The sequence below is a fragment of the Rhinoraja longicauda genome, chromosome 42 (genome assembly GCF_053455715.1).
Source record: "Rhinoraja longicauda isolate Sanriku21f chromosome 42, sRhiLon1.1, whole genome shotgun sequence".
NCBI lineage: Eukaryota > Metazoa > Chordata > Chondrichthyes > Rajiformes > Arhynchobatidae > Rhinoraja > Rhinoraja longicauda.
The window spans coordinates 1,120,672-1,135,521 of NC_135994.1; the positions used below are offsets into that span (position 1 = coordinate 1,120,672).

A 14,850-nucleotide genomic window follows, 5' to 3' on the forward strand; every position below is an offset into this window, starting at 1 on the left:
CCATGTCGACGAATTTGGACGGAATCTTGCACTCCACATTTAACAGTGAGTTGAATCACCGATTTCGGATTCAAATTTCGTCTGCTACCCCCCTCCCCCACCCAAAGCTCCCCCCATCTTCTGCTGCATTGATGGTTTCTCAGCAACACTCTGCAGTCCAGAACCAGGGGTCACAGCTTAAGGATAAGGGGGAAGTCTTTTAGGACCGAGATGAGAAAACATTTCTTCACATAGAGAGTGGTGAGTCTGTGGAATTCTCTGCCACAGAAGGTAGTTGAGGCCAGTTCATTGGCTATATTTAAGAGGGAGTTAGATGTGGCCCTTGTGGCTAAAAGGATCAGGGGGTATGGAGAGAAGGCAGGTACAGGTTACTGAGCTGGATGATCAGCCATGATCATATTGAATGGCGGTGCAGGCTCGAAGGGCCAAATGGCCTACTCCTGCACCTGCTTTCTATGTTTCTATGTTTTGTCTCAGAGTGCATGCAATCTGTTCCCATCTTCCAGTCGCAGAGAGAATGACATTGATATTCGCCGTTTTGTTCCAACTCTGGGAAGGCATTATCAAAGTCATGCGCATTAATTTGACCTTTCTGCATAACATTGACTCTTTACATACAGTAATGTGCACCGTTGCACTCTGAAATTAATTTTGTCATTTGACTTTCAGTCGAGAGGAAGCAGGGAGGGTTCCAGAGGCAGATTTGTTAACTGTGACCCCTCCTGGAGAGTGTTAGGAGGTGCAGGGCACTATCACGACAATAGACAATAGGTGCAGGAGGAGGCCATTTGGCCCTTCGAGCCTGTACACACCGCCATTCAATGTGATCATGGCTGATCATTCTCAATCTGCCTTCTGAGGCAGAGAATTCCACAGATTCACAACTCTCTGACTGAAAAAGTTGCCAGAGGGGGGCATTGCAAGCTTGATCCTTAATTATGTTCAAAAGTTCAAAAGCACTTTATTGTCAAGTGTACCTAGATACAATGAGAACATTGTTTTCTTTTGCATACATTTCAGTAAAATCGCTCTATAAGATTCATAAGACAAAGATTGTGCTTGTGATTTTTGAAAAAGTAGTCACAAATGTTGATGAGAGCAAAGCCGTAGACGTTGTGTGTGTGATTAGTACAGGAATGAGGCCATTCTGCCCATCAAGTTTACTCCGCCATTCACTCATGGCTGATCTATCTTTCCCTCTTAACCCCATTCTCCTGCCTTCTCCCCATCACCACTGACATCCGTACTAAGCAAGAATCTTTCGGGACCTTCCTTCAGACTGATTATGTGTGGGGGGGGGGGGGGGGGGAGAGAGGTGGGGAAAGTGAGAAGAGAGGGGGGGGGCAGGGCAAAGCCTGGCAGGTGTATACAGGTGAGGGGGGTTGATCGGCAGATGGCTGGACAAAGGCCAGAGATGAGAACTGCAATCAGAGAGCAGTGCTGAACTACTATCTACCTCTTTGGTGACCCTCAGACTATCCTTGATCGGACTTTGCTGGCTTTGCCTTGCGCTAAACGTTATTCCCTTATCATGCATCCTTACACTGTAAACGACTCGATTGTAATCATGCGTTGTCTTTCTGCTGACTGGATACCACGCAACAAAAGTATAAGATTATTAAGGGGTTGGACACGTTAGAGGCAGGAAACTTGTTCCCAATGTTGGGGGAGTCCAGAACAAGGGGCCACAGTTTAAGAATAATGGGTAGGCCATTTAGAACTGAGATGAGGAAAAAACTTTTTCAGTCAGAGAGTTGTGAATCTGTGGAATTCTCTGCCTCAGAAGGCAGTGGAGGCCAATTCTCTGAATGCATTCAAGAGAGAGCTAGATAGAGCTCTTAAGGATAAAAGAGTCAGGGGGTATGGGGAGAAAGCAGGAACGGGGTACTGATTGAGAATGATCAGCCATGATCACATTGAATGGCGGTGCTGGCTCGAAGGGCCGAATGGCCTACTCCTGCAACTATTGTCTATTTATTGTCTACAAGCTTTTCACTGTACCTCGGTACACGTGACAATAAACTAGACTGAAACTGCAAAGGTAGAAGGTGTGAGATAGACGGATTGAAGAGTTGCGAATTGTGAAGCCGGAGGATGAAATGCAAGGTTTGATTCAGTCTTCATAATCGGACCATGTTCAAGGACTGATGAAGCACTGCTCGTAGCTTTGCTAATCTGCAGCCGTGGTTTCCACTTTGATTTTCTCAGATCCAAAGCTGCCAGAATCTAAATGCTGTGTGTTAAATTGCGACAAGTTTAATCCAACAGGTTTCTGCAGCCCAGCACATGGCCATAAAGATGCCCAGGGGAGACATTGCTTTCAACACTGACATTTACAAGGCAGCACTTCACCATTACAAGTGAATTATAATCAGTAGAATGTGCAGGTTATAAATGGGGGTCCAGAATGATTGAAGCACTCTAACCTCTACTCTTTATTGCTGATACATTAGGAAGAAAAAAATCAAAAAGATTTCGAATTTGATTGAAGAAAACTTTGGGGGAGGGGGGGGAAGAACTGTTAGAAGGCTAGTGGAATCAAGGGATATGGGGAGAAGGCAGGCACGGGTTACTGATTGTGAATGATCAACCATGATCACAATGAATGGCGGTGCGTACAGGCTCGAAGGGGCAAATGGCCTCCTCCTGCACCTATTTTCTATGTTTCTATGTTCACAGTTGACGTTAGTATTGTGTAGTGTTCAAGATCCTGATGGCTGTTGGGAAGAAGCTGCTCCTAAACCTGTAGGTCACGGTTTTCAGACTCATGTACCTTCTTCCCGATGGCAGAATGTGGCTACAGTGGTGTGGGTCCCTGGTGATGCCAGCTGCCTTTATTGAGGCAGCGTCCCTTATAGAGGCATTTGATGGTGGTGGGGCGGTCAGTGCCCGGCACCGTGCCCGTGCCCGTGGCCATCAGTGCCCGGGCACCGTGCCCGTGGCTATTAGTGCCCGGGAACAGTCCACCACTTTTTCTAATCTCCTTCGTTCCTGGGCGAGATCCCAAATTGGGCGAAAACATCCAGGCCGTCTGTTCAGGGATAGACAATAGACAATAGGTGCAGGAGGAGGCCATTCGGCCCTTCGAGCCTGTACGCACCGCCATTCAATGTGATCATGGCTGATCATTCTCAATCAGTACCCCGTTCCTGCCTTCTCCCCATACCCCCTGACTCCACTATCCTTAAGAGCTCTATCCAGCTCTCTCTTGAATGCATTCAGAGAATTGGCCTCCACTGCCTTCGGAGGCAGAGAATTCCACAGATTCACAACTCTCTGACTGAAAAGGTTTTTCCTCATCTCAGTTCTAAATGGCCGACCCCTTATTCTTAAACTGTGGCCCCTTGTTCTGGACTCCCCCAACGTTGGGAACATGTTTCCTGCCCCTAACGTGTCCAACCCCTTAATAATCTTATACGTTTCGATAAGATCTCCTCTCATCCTTCTAAATTCCAGTGTATACAAGCCTAGTCGCTCCAGTCTTTCAACATATGACAGTCCCGCCATTCCGGGAATTAACCTAGTAAACCAACGCTGCACGCCCTCAATAGCAAGAATAGGATGAATGTTGGCGGCAGGCAGAGGAGGACAAGGTGGCCTCCAGTAAATCCAGGTGGTTCTTTGGCAAAGGGGGCTTCTGTGTGCAGTGGCAAAGGGTGACTGACTCTCTGCGTCTTTGTTTCATTCTCCCCCGTGTGAAGAAGGAGCCGGCGCAGGGGAAGCCGCCTGCAGTCACTCGGGCAGCAAGCTGGACTTGCCCCCCTCGCCCCAGATCAACCGCAAGAAGCATCGCCGGAAGAAGAGCGTGAGCAAGGCTGACGGCATGCCGGGCCTGGCAGAAGGTGAGCCCGTGGGCACGCCGCCACCGTCTGTGGCTGCCCAGCGGCACGTTTGGAGGGGGAAATGTTTTGGCTGTTTCTCTGGAAGAATAAGGCGGCGTCAGTAAGGCGGCTTTTACTATGGGGCGGGGGCTGAATCTTGCTGCTGTCGCCACTGTCAACCCTGAAGCCAATACACTGCTTACAAACCCCGCCTTCTGTCTTTACAAAAACTCTGTGAAGCGTTCACTCCAGTAGTGTGTGCTGGGCAACTCTGGGGGGAGGTAGCAGGTCTCTCGTGGCCTTACAAAGGCTTGACTGGAAAGCTGCCCCAGGCCTGAGGGAGCCTGTCCGATCAGGGCAAGGACATTCCAAGCAGCCGAGAGCCTCAGACGTTCCTGATAACCAGTATTGCACAACACAGAAGATGACTACTTGTCTCTCCCACCCCCCCACCCTCTCCCCAATGACCCTGTGCTGGTTCATTGCAAGAGCATTGACGAGAGTCCCAATCTCTTGTACTTTCCCGAGAAATGCACTTCCTTTTCTCCTCTCAGGGTTCCTGTTGAATTGGCAGGCAGCTCATTTCAGGTAGAGGTCTTCTCCAGGTATACAAAGCACCAGGTAGACACAAAATGCTGGAGTAACTCAGCGGGTCAGGCAGCGTCTCTGGAGAGAAGGAATGGGTGACGTTTCGGGTCGAGACCCTTCTCGCCGGTCCCGCCCCCTCCCCTGACATCAGTCTGAAGAAGGGTCTCGACCCGAAACGTCACCCATTCCTTCTCTCCAGAGATGCTGCCTGACCTGCTGAGTTACTGCAGCATTTTGTGTCTACCTTCGATTTTAACCAGCATCTGCAGTTTTTTCCCTATACAAAGCACCAACATGTGTCCTCTCAATGAACACCTACAGGAACTTATTTAAGTTCATTGCTGCCATATATACTCTTTGCACTCTGAAAGAGACAGGTATCTATCTCCATTTTGGTTGAAGACATGCAAGTCCTTCAGTTGGATTTATCAGTACCCTACCTCCAATGCCATGTGCTCTAATTTATCCAAGTTATCCATGAGAACCAAGATGTCCCATGAAGTTAGTCCCTTTTGCCCACATTTGGCCAATGTCCCTCTCAACCAAGTTCCTGATGATGGAACATTTAAACTGAGTATCTTGAACTTCTGTCCACTTAAGAACGGGCAGACTTTAGTTTCCTCACAGAGGAATCGAACAGAACAATAGGTTGCGTTTTACAAACATCCCAGTTCTTAATAAGTAGCATCTCATCCAAGTAATTTGATCGGTGTCTAAGGGGGTTCTAGAATTAGTTTTCTGGGAGTTTGAATTTTCCAACTGATTATGGCTTGGTTGAACTCAGCCGGTTATAAACATTTGCAAAGAGTTCGAGACACTCATTTCATGCACTAAGTTTACCTTCACAAGGCAGAGTTATTACACGGAATGTCCCAAACTCATTTGATTTCTGACATTGTCAAAATTCAGGTCAGGATAAGCTTAAGAAAGGCAAAAAGTTTAAAATCGCAATTAACTTATAAATGACTTCCAGGATGTGTGTTTAACATTAATTAGTTTCTAATTCTTATTTAAACAAAATCTGCCTTCTCACAGCAATTAGATTTTGTGATTATATTAGAAGTGCATCGGCAGCAGAATTAATCATTGTGCGTGAAGTCGTCTATTACCATGAACAAGGTCACATTAAGGATCTGATAGTAAGCACATTTATCTTGGCACATCCATTGGGATGCGTTAGTAATATCGCTGGTGCTGTAATCAAACAGCAACGGGGTTTCTATATGTATTTTGGTGGCAGAATAAGTGCACATTTACAAAGTTCCTGATTGTGGAGCAATTATGCTTCCTGTACCAAATTTCTGTTAGACAATACTATAAGTTATGGCCTTTAGAACACTCATCTTCTGGATTTTGCATAACATCAAATGCATGTTTTGAGACTTGAAGTGGCACTGTTCTGTCCACGCCCAGTGTCATATAGACTGTATCGCCACTATCCAAGCCCTCCCCCACAGGCAGCCGTTTCCTTTTGCAGTTGTTGATGTGCTCCTGAACTCTGCAGTAATCTTCTCTCCAATGTCTCTCTCCAATTGTTTCTGTCTCTTGCTTTGCTGGATTCTGGGTGCAGCCAGACGCAGGGTGTGGAAATTAAAGCGTTTTGGTAGTTTAAGAAATATATACAGAGCAGGTAACGTATTTTAAATTGTATCCAGTGGCTAGTGCCAGTGTTGGTTGTTGTGTGTGTTCCGTCTGCAGTATATCTGTGTTCAAGTGTTTGTCTCGTCTCTCCTTGCTTTACAGTTGTTCTTTTGCGTTCATGAATGTGAACTCCTCCCTCACCAGCCTCTCCCGGCTGTGATTCCCGTGTATTTTTGTTCTGTGGTGTGGGAAAGCACGCGGGGATGTTGTGGGGCGGAGCTGGGGCAGATAGATGGATGTATATCTGTGTGATAACGGGAAGGAGATTAGTGTCACTATTCACGGAGGGCTGTTTGTATGTAGAACTTCGGCCAACCGTTCTGCTAGTCTGGCAGAAGTCCGTTCATCCGTTTCCCCCCCTCCCCTCCCCGCCCCTCCAAACTACAAGTTAGTCGGGGCTGCAGCGCCCCGTTCTGGTGGCCGATTATGGCTCCTGTGAAGGAGGCCCAGGTGCTGGAACCAGTGATAGAAACATAGAAAATAGGTGCAGGAGTAGGCCATTCGGCCCTTCGAGCCTGCACCGGCATTCAATATGATCATGGCTGATCATCCAACTCGGTATCCCGTACCTGCCTTCTCTCCATACCCCCTGATCCCTTTAGCCACAAGGGCCACATCTAGCTCCCTCTTAAATATAGCCAATGAACTGGCCAATATAGCCAATATATGGCAGAGGGAATCTCTTCCCTGGTTGCTCTTGTCAACAAGCTTGCAAGAACTGAAAGGACGAGCAAAAATGGAGCGGATTTACAGCAATGCTCCCACCTTCGTCACCTCCCCGTCCCTAACTGGAGCGGTTGTCCAGGGCCGACTTCTGTCGATCCAGCCCACACTCTTCCATCTTTGCTTTGCCTGGGGCCCCGGTTAGTTGCCACTCTCCATGTCTTCGGACAGATTTCTCCTCAGCAGCCGATGCTGAACGCACGATGTTTAGTCCTCCCCACTTCCAAAATTCACTCCCATCGACAACGAAACGAGAATCCCGGAGGAGGTGAGTCTACTCACAGAGCCTCTCTCTCTCTCTGTGCCCTGGCTGGGGCCTCTGCCTGAGCTGGGACATCGAGGCATCTCCACCGGCCCATGGGAGTCCAGGATCGATCCGGCGTTAGCCCTGGTTCGTCCTGTAGAGCCCAGCACTGGGCAACGGTTCAACCCGGCTGATCAGATCGCAGGTGACACAGTCCTTTTAAATGGATTGATTAGATTCATTTACAGCCTGGTGAGGATTTTCGTTCTCGCCCATTGATTAACGATCGTATTTTGTGTGACTGATTAGCCTGCTCCACGTGAAGACAGGGTTGCTTTAGTGAGTGCATCGATGCGCAGCCTCTCCGTGCTCCCCGCGCCAGATTCACAGACCCTCACGTCCCCGCTGGCCTTGGCAGCGCCGGAAACAAATGCCTTCTCTATTTCCTCCTCATTTCCCCTGTCACAGAGCAAGAGGAGAACATTGAGTTCACCATTGTCTCCAGCACGGGCCAAATGTGGCACTTTGAGGCTGTGAATTTTGAAGAGAGAGATGCCTGGGTCCAAGCCATCGAGAGCCAGATCCTGGCCAGCCTGCAGTCCTGCGAAAGTAGCAAGAACAAGGTAACTGGTCCAGCAGTCTCACTGCATAAAGGTGCCAGGCACTGCCTCGAAACCACTGCCAATGTGGAACAAGCTGCCACAGGAGGTCATTGAGGCAGGGACTATTGCATCGTTTAAGAAGCAATTAGACAGGTACATGGATAGGACAGGTTTAGAGGGAAATGGGCCAAATGCAGGCAATTAGGACTTGTGTGGATGGGACATGTTGGTCGGTGTTGGCAAGTTGGGCTGAAGGGCTTGTTTCACAGAGGGCTGTATGACTCTAATAAGATGGAAAAAAAGGACACAAAATGTTGGAGTAACTCAGCGGGACAGGCAGCATCTGTGGAGAACATGGATAGGTGACGTTTCACAGAGTGCTGGAGTAACTCAGCGGGTCAGGCAGCATCTCTGGGGAACGTGGATAGGTGACGTTTCACAGAGTGCTGAAGTAACTCAGCGGGTCAGGCAGCATCTCAGGAGATCATGGATAGGTGACGTTTCACAGAGTGCTGGAGTAACTCAGCGGGTCAGGCAGCATCTGTGGAGAACATGGATAGGTGACGTTTCACAGAGTGCTGGAGTAACTCAGCGGGTCAGGCAGCATCTCTGGGGAACATGGATAGGTGACGTTTCACAGAGTGCTGGAGTAACTCAGCGGGTCAGGCAGCATCTGTGGAGAACATGGATAGGTGACGTTTCACAGAGTGCTGGAGTAACTCAGCGGGTCAGGCAGCATCTCTGGGGAACATGGATAGGTGACGTTTCACAGAGTGCTGGAGTAACTCAGCGGGTCAGGCAACATCTGTGGAGAACATGGATAGGTGACGTTTCACAGAGTGCTGGAGTAACTCAGCGGGTCAGGCAGCATCTGTGGAGAACATGGATAGGTGACGTTTCGGGCCGGGACCATTCTTCAGACTGATTGTAGGGGGGGGAGGGGAAAAAAATGGAGAAGATGAGGGGCAGGTGAAAGCGTGTCAGGTAATAGTTGAACACAGGCAAAGGTTTTTTTGATAGTTTAATGGTTGGATAAAGGGCAGAGATTAAAACAAAGGGTGCGAGACAAGATTGAAGAGTTGCAAATTGTGAAGCCCTGGGTGGGGAAGGGAGGAGAAAAAGTAGTGAGTCCAGTTGGCTGTAAATTGCCCTTACTCGCTTGGAGTGGATGAGAAAGTGGGATAACGTAGAACTAATGTAAACGGGTGATGGATGGTCGGCATGGACCTGGTGGGCCGAAGGGCCTGTTTCCATGCTGTATCTCTAATCTAAACTAGTGTTACATTTACCAAGAAAGTGCAGATTTTAAAAAGTGCAAAGGCCTCGACGTGGTAGATTGGAAGATCGGGGATACAGCTTATGAGAGGTCTGTTCAAGAGCCTGCTCACTATCTGCAATATCTTCATGTTTTAGGCTCGGATGGACAGCCGGAGTGAAGCTGTCGCCCTTCAGGCGATCAGGAACGCCAAAGGCAACTCGTTCTGTGTTGACTGCACTGCCGCAAGTAAGGATCTATAAGCGTTTTAAAACCTTAAAGCGGCGATCATCATCGTTCTTTAAGTGTTGTTTCCTTCAAGGTTTTGACGTCCTTATGTGAACTGGGCTTGCCGTCAAACTCCCTTGTCACTGACCCATAGTGCACATGCCCAAGGGGCCTTGCATCTGTTTCAGTTACACCGTAGGCAATCGATAAATTGATACGTTGACCCAGTGCCGCACTGATGGGCTAAAGGCCATCCCACAGCTAAAGCACTCTCTGGTGCATTCCATTTACTGCTGAAAGTGGGGAGCCTCCCATACCTATTTCTATCCTAAACTACCTCAATGTTCCTCGTTGGCGGCGCGGTGCCACAGCGGTTGAGTAGGCTCTGGGTAGGGAATGGAGGGATATGAATTATGCACAGGCAGATCGGAGGTGATCTTGGCATCGTGTCAGGCACAAACATCGTGGGCTGAAGGGCCTGTTACTGTGCTGCACTGTTCGATCTTCTCCGTTACTTCGAAGCCTCGACGACTGGCCTTTGGAGCTAACGCTCGTGTTGACGTCCATCGGGAACGAGATGGCAAACGGTGTGTGAGCCTGCCCAGGTTGTGCACCAATGGTGGCGGGGCATACAGTGCCCACCATCAGGCCATCCCCGTGCTTGGCTGCCCAACCCAAGCCCCTCTGCACCAGCCTGTGATCTGAACCACTTGATATGCAAAGCATGATGGGTGGGCCTGGTGTCACTGCCTTGTTCCTGCTCCGCAGGCATTGGGGAGATTCAGGTTATTATTTTTGTAATGTTTCGTCCGTGTTTTCTTCAAATAAAAGTTGAGCTGCCATTTTCTTTCCGCCTTCCTAGATCCCACCTGGGCAAGTCTCAACCTCGGGGCACTCATCTGTATCGAGTGCTCTGGGATTCACCGCAACCTCGGCACCCACCTCTCGCGGGTCCGGTCCCTGGACCTGGACGACTGGCCTTTGGAGCTAACGCTCGTGTTGACGTCCATCGGGAACGAGATGGCGAACGGGGTGTGGGAGAGGAACACCCGGGGGCGCATCAAGCCCACCCCAGAATCCACACGGTAAATGCTCGCTCCGCTCAGCACTGTCCTTCCCTCCGGGCAGCAGTGAGAGTGGCTGCACAAGAGGAACAATGCTGCTTCTTTCAGTGGGAACTGTGCGTGCGTGCGTGTGCGTGTACATGACTCTGTGTATGAGTGCATGTGTGTGAGTGAGTGCATATCTGTGCACAACTCTGCGTTTGTGTGTGTGTGTGTGTGTGTGTGTGTGAATGAGTGCATGTGTGCGTTTCTCCAGAGATGCTGTCTGACCCGCAGAGTTACTCCAGCTTTTTGTGTCTATGTTTGGTTTAAACCAGCATCTCCTTCCGCCACACCTTGGGACTATCATATGTTGAAAGACTGGAGCGACTAGGCTTGTATACACTGGAATTTAGAAGGATGAGAGGAGATCTTATCGAAACGTATAAGATTATTAAGGGGTTGGACACGTTAGAGGCAGGAAACATGTTCCCAACGTTGGGGGAGTCCAGAACAAGGGGCCACAGTTTAAGAATAAGGGGTCGGCCATTTAGAACTGAGATGAGGAAAAACTTTTTCAGTCAGAGAGTTGCGAATCTGTGGAATTCTCTGCCTCAGAAGGCAGTGGAGGCCAATTCGCTGAATGCATTCAAGAGAGAGCTGGATAGAGCTCTTAAGGATAGCGGAGTCAGGGGGTATGGGGAGAAGGCAGGAACGGGGTACTGATTGAGAATGATCAGCCATGATCACATTGAATGGCGGTGCTGGCTCAAGGGGCCGAATGGCCTCCTCCTGCACCTATTGTCTATTGAATTGTCAATCTTTCAGCTGTTATTTTGTCATAAACATCTCCATGTGACCCGCCCTTTTGTTTCTTCCCTCCGTCCCTCTCGCTCCGACCCACCTGCCGGTTCCAGGGAGGAAAGGGAGAACTGGATCCGAGCTAAATACGAGCAGAGGCTCTTTGTCGCTCCCGTGAAGCACCGCGACGTCGCCTTTGGAAAGCAGCTGTTCCGAGCCGTCATGGAGAAGGACCTGTACAACATCTTGCTGCTCCTTGCTCACGCCAAGAAGGAGCACATTAACGAGTGCACCGATGACAAGGACAGGCGGACAGCACTGCACCTCGCCTGCGAGCTCAAGGACGTGGTGATAACGCAGCTCCTGGTCTGGGTACGTGGCACTCTGCTCCCATGTTCTTACCCAGTCGACTGCCGTGCTGTGGACCGTAATGATATTGAGTGTACCTGGCCCACCGTCCAAAGTCTACGTCAAGACCTGTTATACGTGTCTACTATGGGCAGCAAGGTGGCGCTGCGGTAGAGTTGCTGCCTCACAGCGGCAGAGACCCGGGTTCCATCCTGACTGCAGGTGCTTGTCTGTACGGAGTTTGTACGTTCTCCCCGTGACCTGCGTGGGTTTTCACCTCATATTTTGCCTGGGCAGCTTGCAGCCCAGTGGTATGAACATCGACTTCTCCAACTTTAGACAGTTCCTGTGTCCCTCTCTTCCCCTCCCCCTTCCCAGATCTCCCTCTATCTTCCTGTCTCCACCTATATCCTGTATAAGAAAATAACTGCAGATGCTGGTACAAATCGATTTATTCACAAAATGCTGGAGTAACTCAGCAGGTCAGGCAGCATCTCGGGAGAGAAGGAATGGGTGACGTTTCGGGTCGAGTCTGGAGAAGGGTCTCGACCCAAAACGTCACCCATTCCTTCTCTCCCGAGATGCTGCCTGACCTGCTGAGTTACTCCAGCATTTTGTGAATAAATACCTTCGATTTGTACCAGCATCTGCAGTTACTGGTTTGCAGGTTAATTGGCTTGGTATAATTATAAATTGTCAGTTCAGTTCAGTTTAATTTATTGTCACGTGTAACAAAGTACAGTGGAAAGCTTTTGTTGACCCTAGTGTGTATGGGATAGTGTAAGTGTGCAGGGATCGCTGGTCAGCAGTGGGCCGAAGGGCCTGTTTCTGCGCTATATCTCTAAACTAAACGTAACTAAACTAGTATCCTCACCTTAGGGAGGTTATACTGTACCAACCTATATTTCAAAGACTACATTACGTAAATAATTTAGTCTCTTTTCCAAAAGGGTTTCGTGGTCATTAATCCCTATTTTAAGCAGTGCTTCCAAAAGCACCTAGAGTCACAGAATCATCTAGCACAGAAACATGCCCCCCCCGCCCACCATGTCCATGCCAACCATCGTAGTTATCTCCTCACGTTTTGCCTGTAGCCTTCTATACCTCTCTGCCTCTGCTGCCAGTAATCAGCAGCTGGCATCAGCAACATCAACTCCAAGGCACCAGGTCTGGCTGGCTCGTGGTCTATGAGGCTGTGTCTACAGGTTGGGTCCAAAAACGTTGCCTGTCTCGCTCCTCATCCATGTCCTGAAGGCCGGCACAACACAGGGGCGTGCGTAACACGGTCGTGTGCACCGTGCCAGTCAGCAGAAATTTGCCTTCCTGGGGAAGGGGAGCAGGTGGGACCGTTGCATTCGCTTCGATCCTGGGTAACGAGCCCTGGAGAAGGTATTTATTCACAAAATGCTGGAGTAACTCAGCAGGTCAGGCAGCATCTCGACCCGAAACGTCACCCATTCCTTCTCTCCTGAGATGCTGCCTGACCTGCTGAGTTACTCCAGCATTTTGTGAATAAATACCTTCGATTTGTACCAGCATCTGCAGTTATTTTCCTATATTATATGAGCCCTGGAGAAGGTTCGTTTGAGGGCAAAAAGGGAGACTTTTCCCCCCCCCAAAAAAAACCCAAAAGTAACCCGCCGGTCTCGATTTTGTCTTCTCCGCAGTATGGCATTGACGTGAGGGCCAGAGACGTGAACGGAAACACAGCCCTGTACTACGCCAGGCGGGCAGGGAGTCAGGAGTGCATGGATGTGCTGTTACAACATGGCTGCCCCAGTGATGGCTGTGTCACAACGCCCAGCGTCCGAAGAAAAAGTCTCGGGAGAACTGACTCTAAGTTTGCACATTAGGCACAAGCCTTTGAAGCATTCCTTTTCCACACCTTGACATTTCCCAAAGGGCAGCCTTCACATTTTCCCCCAAACCATTTCTCCCCTCCGCCCATCCCCATCCTCCGACCCATTTTATTGCAGGTGATCAGGACGCACCCTTCATGGAAGCCCAGCGCTGATCTTACAAACAAGCGACAATGTCAGTGGTCTCAAAGCGACTGACTGAGCGATCGGAACTGCTGTTCTTTGATGCAAGATCTGCTCGGTGTTTTAAGGCTTATTTCCTGAACTCTCCTTTCTAGGTGATATCTGAAGGTAACGACAGTGTCCCAATTTGTAGAGCAGCTTTGGGAGTAAAGATTTGATCATTCCTTTTAAAAAAATAGATTGGAACTTGTTTACACAAATCAAAAGCCATGATGTGCTGGATTCCTGCACCTGCAGTAAGTCACAGAAGCCAGTTTTCAGCTCCAAATGTTTTATATTTGACATAATGAAGATGTTGTCAGTTTTATTTTCTAACTGTTTTAATGGTGGCCCTACCAAATGTTCCCTTGCAGTTTTTCTTTCAGACGTGCAATTGTATTTAAATTTGTAAAGGAAATTTGTGTGTAATATTGGATATTACAGTATTCAGTGAAATGTGACACGTACAGAACTTTATTTCGTACTATCCGAATGTAAAGGATAGTCGTGTATCAGTGTTGCAAGGGACAGGAAAAGCAGGGAGGGGAGAGGCTGGCGTCTTAGGTTGTCCATCTGAAAGGTTGGCCACTCCTTCTCTCCAGAGATGCTGCCTGTCCCGCTGAGTTACTCCGGCATTCTGTGTCTACTACTAATGTAATATTGTACCACCATATTGTGCCCAGCAGTGTGGGACCATTGGTTCAAGGGAGTATTTGAAGACGGGCATTTTGTTTCGGTACAATGTGTTACAGGCCAAACAAATAGAAATGAGGGCTCCACTGACACAGAGCAGTAACAAGGAAACGCCTGCAACTCAATCGAACCTTGTAATCTTAACAGAATCTGCCATGAAGTCAGCCCTCATGCAAAAGGGGGAAGCATTTTATATCAGACCTCCCGAGTGCTAAGTTTCAAGTGCCATTGTCCAGCACCTGAGCCCCAGGCTGACCCTGCCACTGCGGTACAAAGGGAGTGCCGCAATGTCAGACAGTTCACCACTGGACCACTGGAGGTATCAAGTTCTGGATGCAACATTAAGCCGAGGTCTTCCATGGATGTAAACGATGCCATGACGATCTTATGAAGGGCGGGGGAGATTCTCCCTCATCCTCCCGTCGTGTCCTCCCCAATATTATCACTCGAACGACATCAGAAACAAAAACTTGTCAGCTTTTTGATATACTCACTGTTTATGGCAACTTGCTGTGTGCAAATCGGTTGCCTTGTTTCCTGTGTTGCAAATGTCGGCAATTGAAAAATATTTCATTGGCTCTGAAGTTCTTTGGGACATGCTGAGGTAGTGAGGACATAGTAGGAAATGCAATTCTCTCTCTTCCCTGGCACTCTGGAGAGCACTAGTTCCCTTTTATACTCCCTTTCTCCTCTCCCGTCCCCTGCCACCTACATCCCTCCCTCAGCTTTACTTTTCTTTCCCTATCTGACCCCCTTTTGTCTCCTTTTCATCTCTCGCCTTTGTCACTTACTCCACCTATCTGCCTATCAAACGCCCTCTCACCTGTATCCACCTATCACTT

The 14,850-nt window shown here is 48.9% G+C and overlaps 1 protein-coding gene across 4 annotated transcripts in view; it reads left to right on the plus strand.

The window, feature by feature from the left end:
- Positions 1-13,771, plus strand: part of LOC144612008 (arf-GAP with GTPase, ANK repeat and PH domain-containing protein 1-like) — a 154,154-nt gene extending 140,383 nt beyond the window's left edge. For 2 of the 4 annotated variants that reach the window (XM_078431438.1, XM_078431436.1), the window contains exons 13-19: positions 3,702-3,842; positions 5,980-6,039; positions 7,486-7,640; positions 9,033-9,123; positions 9,965-10,187; positions 11,063-11,318; positions 12,962-13,771. In XM_078431438.1, the coding sequence (XP_078287564.1) occupies positions 3,702-3,842; positions 5,980-6,039; positions 7,486-7,640; positions 9,033-9,123; positions 9,965-10,187; positions 11,063-11,318; positions 12,962-13,147 (1,112 nt within the window). In that variant the 3' untranslated portion in view covers positions 13,148-13,771. The remainder of the gene's footprint in view (positions 1-3,701; positions 3,843-5,979; positions 6,040-7,485; positions 7,641-9,032; positions 9,124-9,964; positions 10,188-11,062; positions 11,319-12,961) is intronic. The other 2 variants (XM_078431439.1, XM_078431437.1) reach the window with 1 other exon arrangement.
- The last annotated feature ends 1,079 nt before the right edge of the window (positions 13,772-14,850 follow it).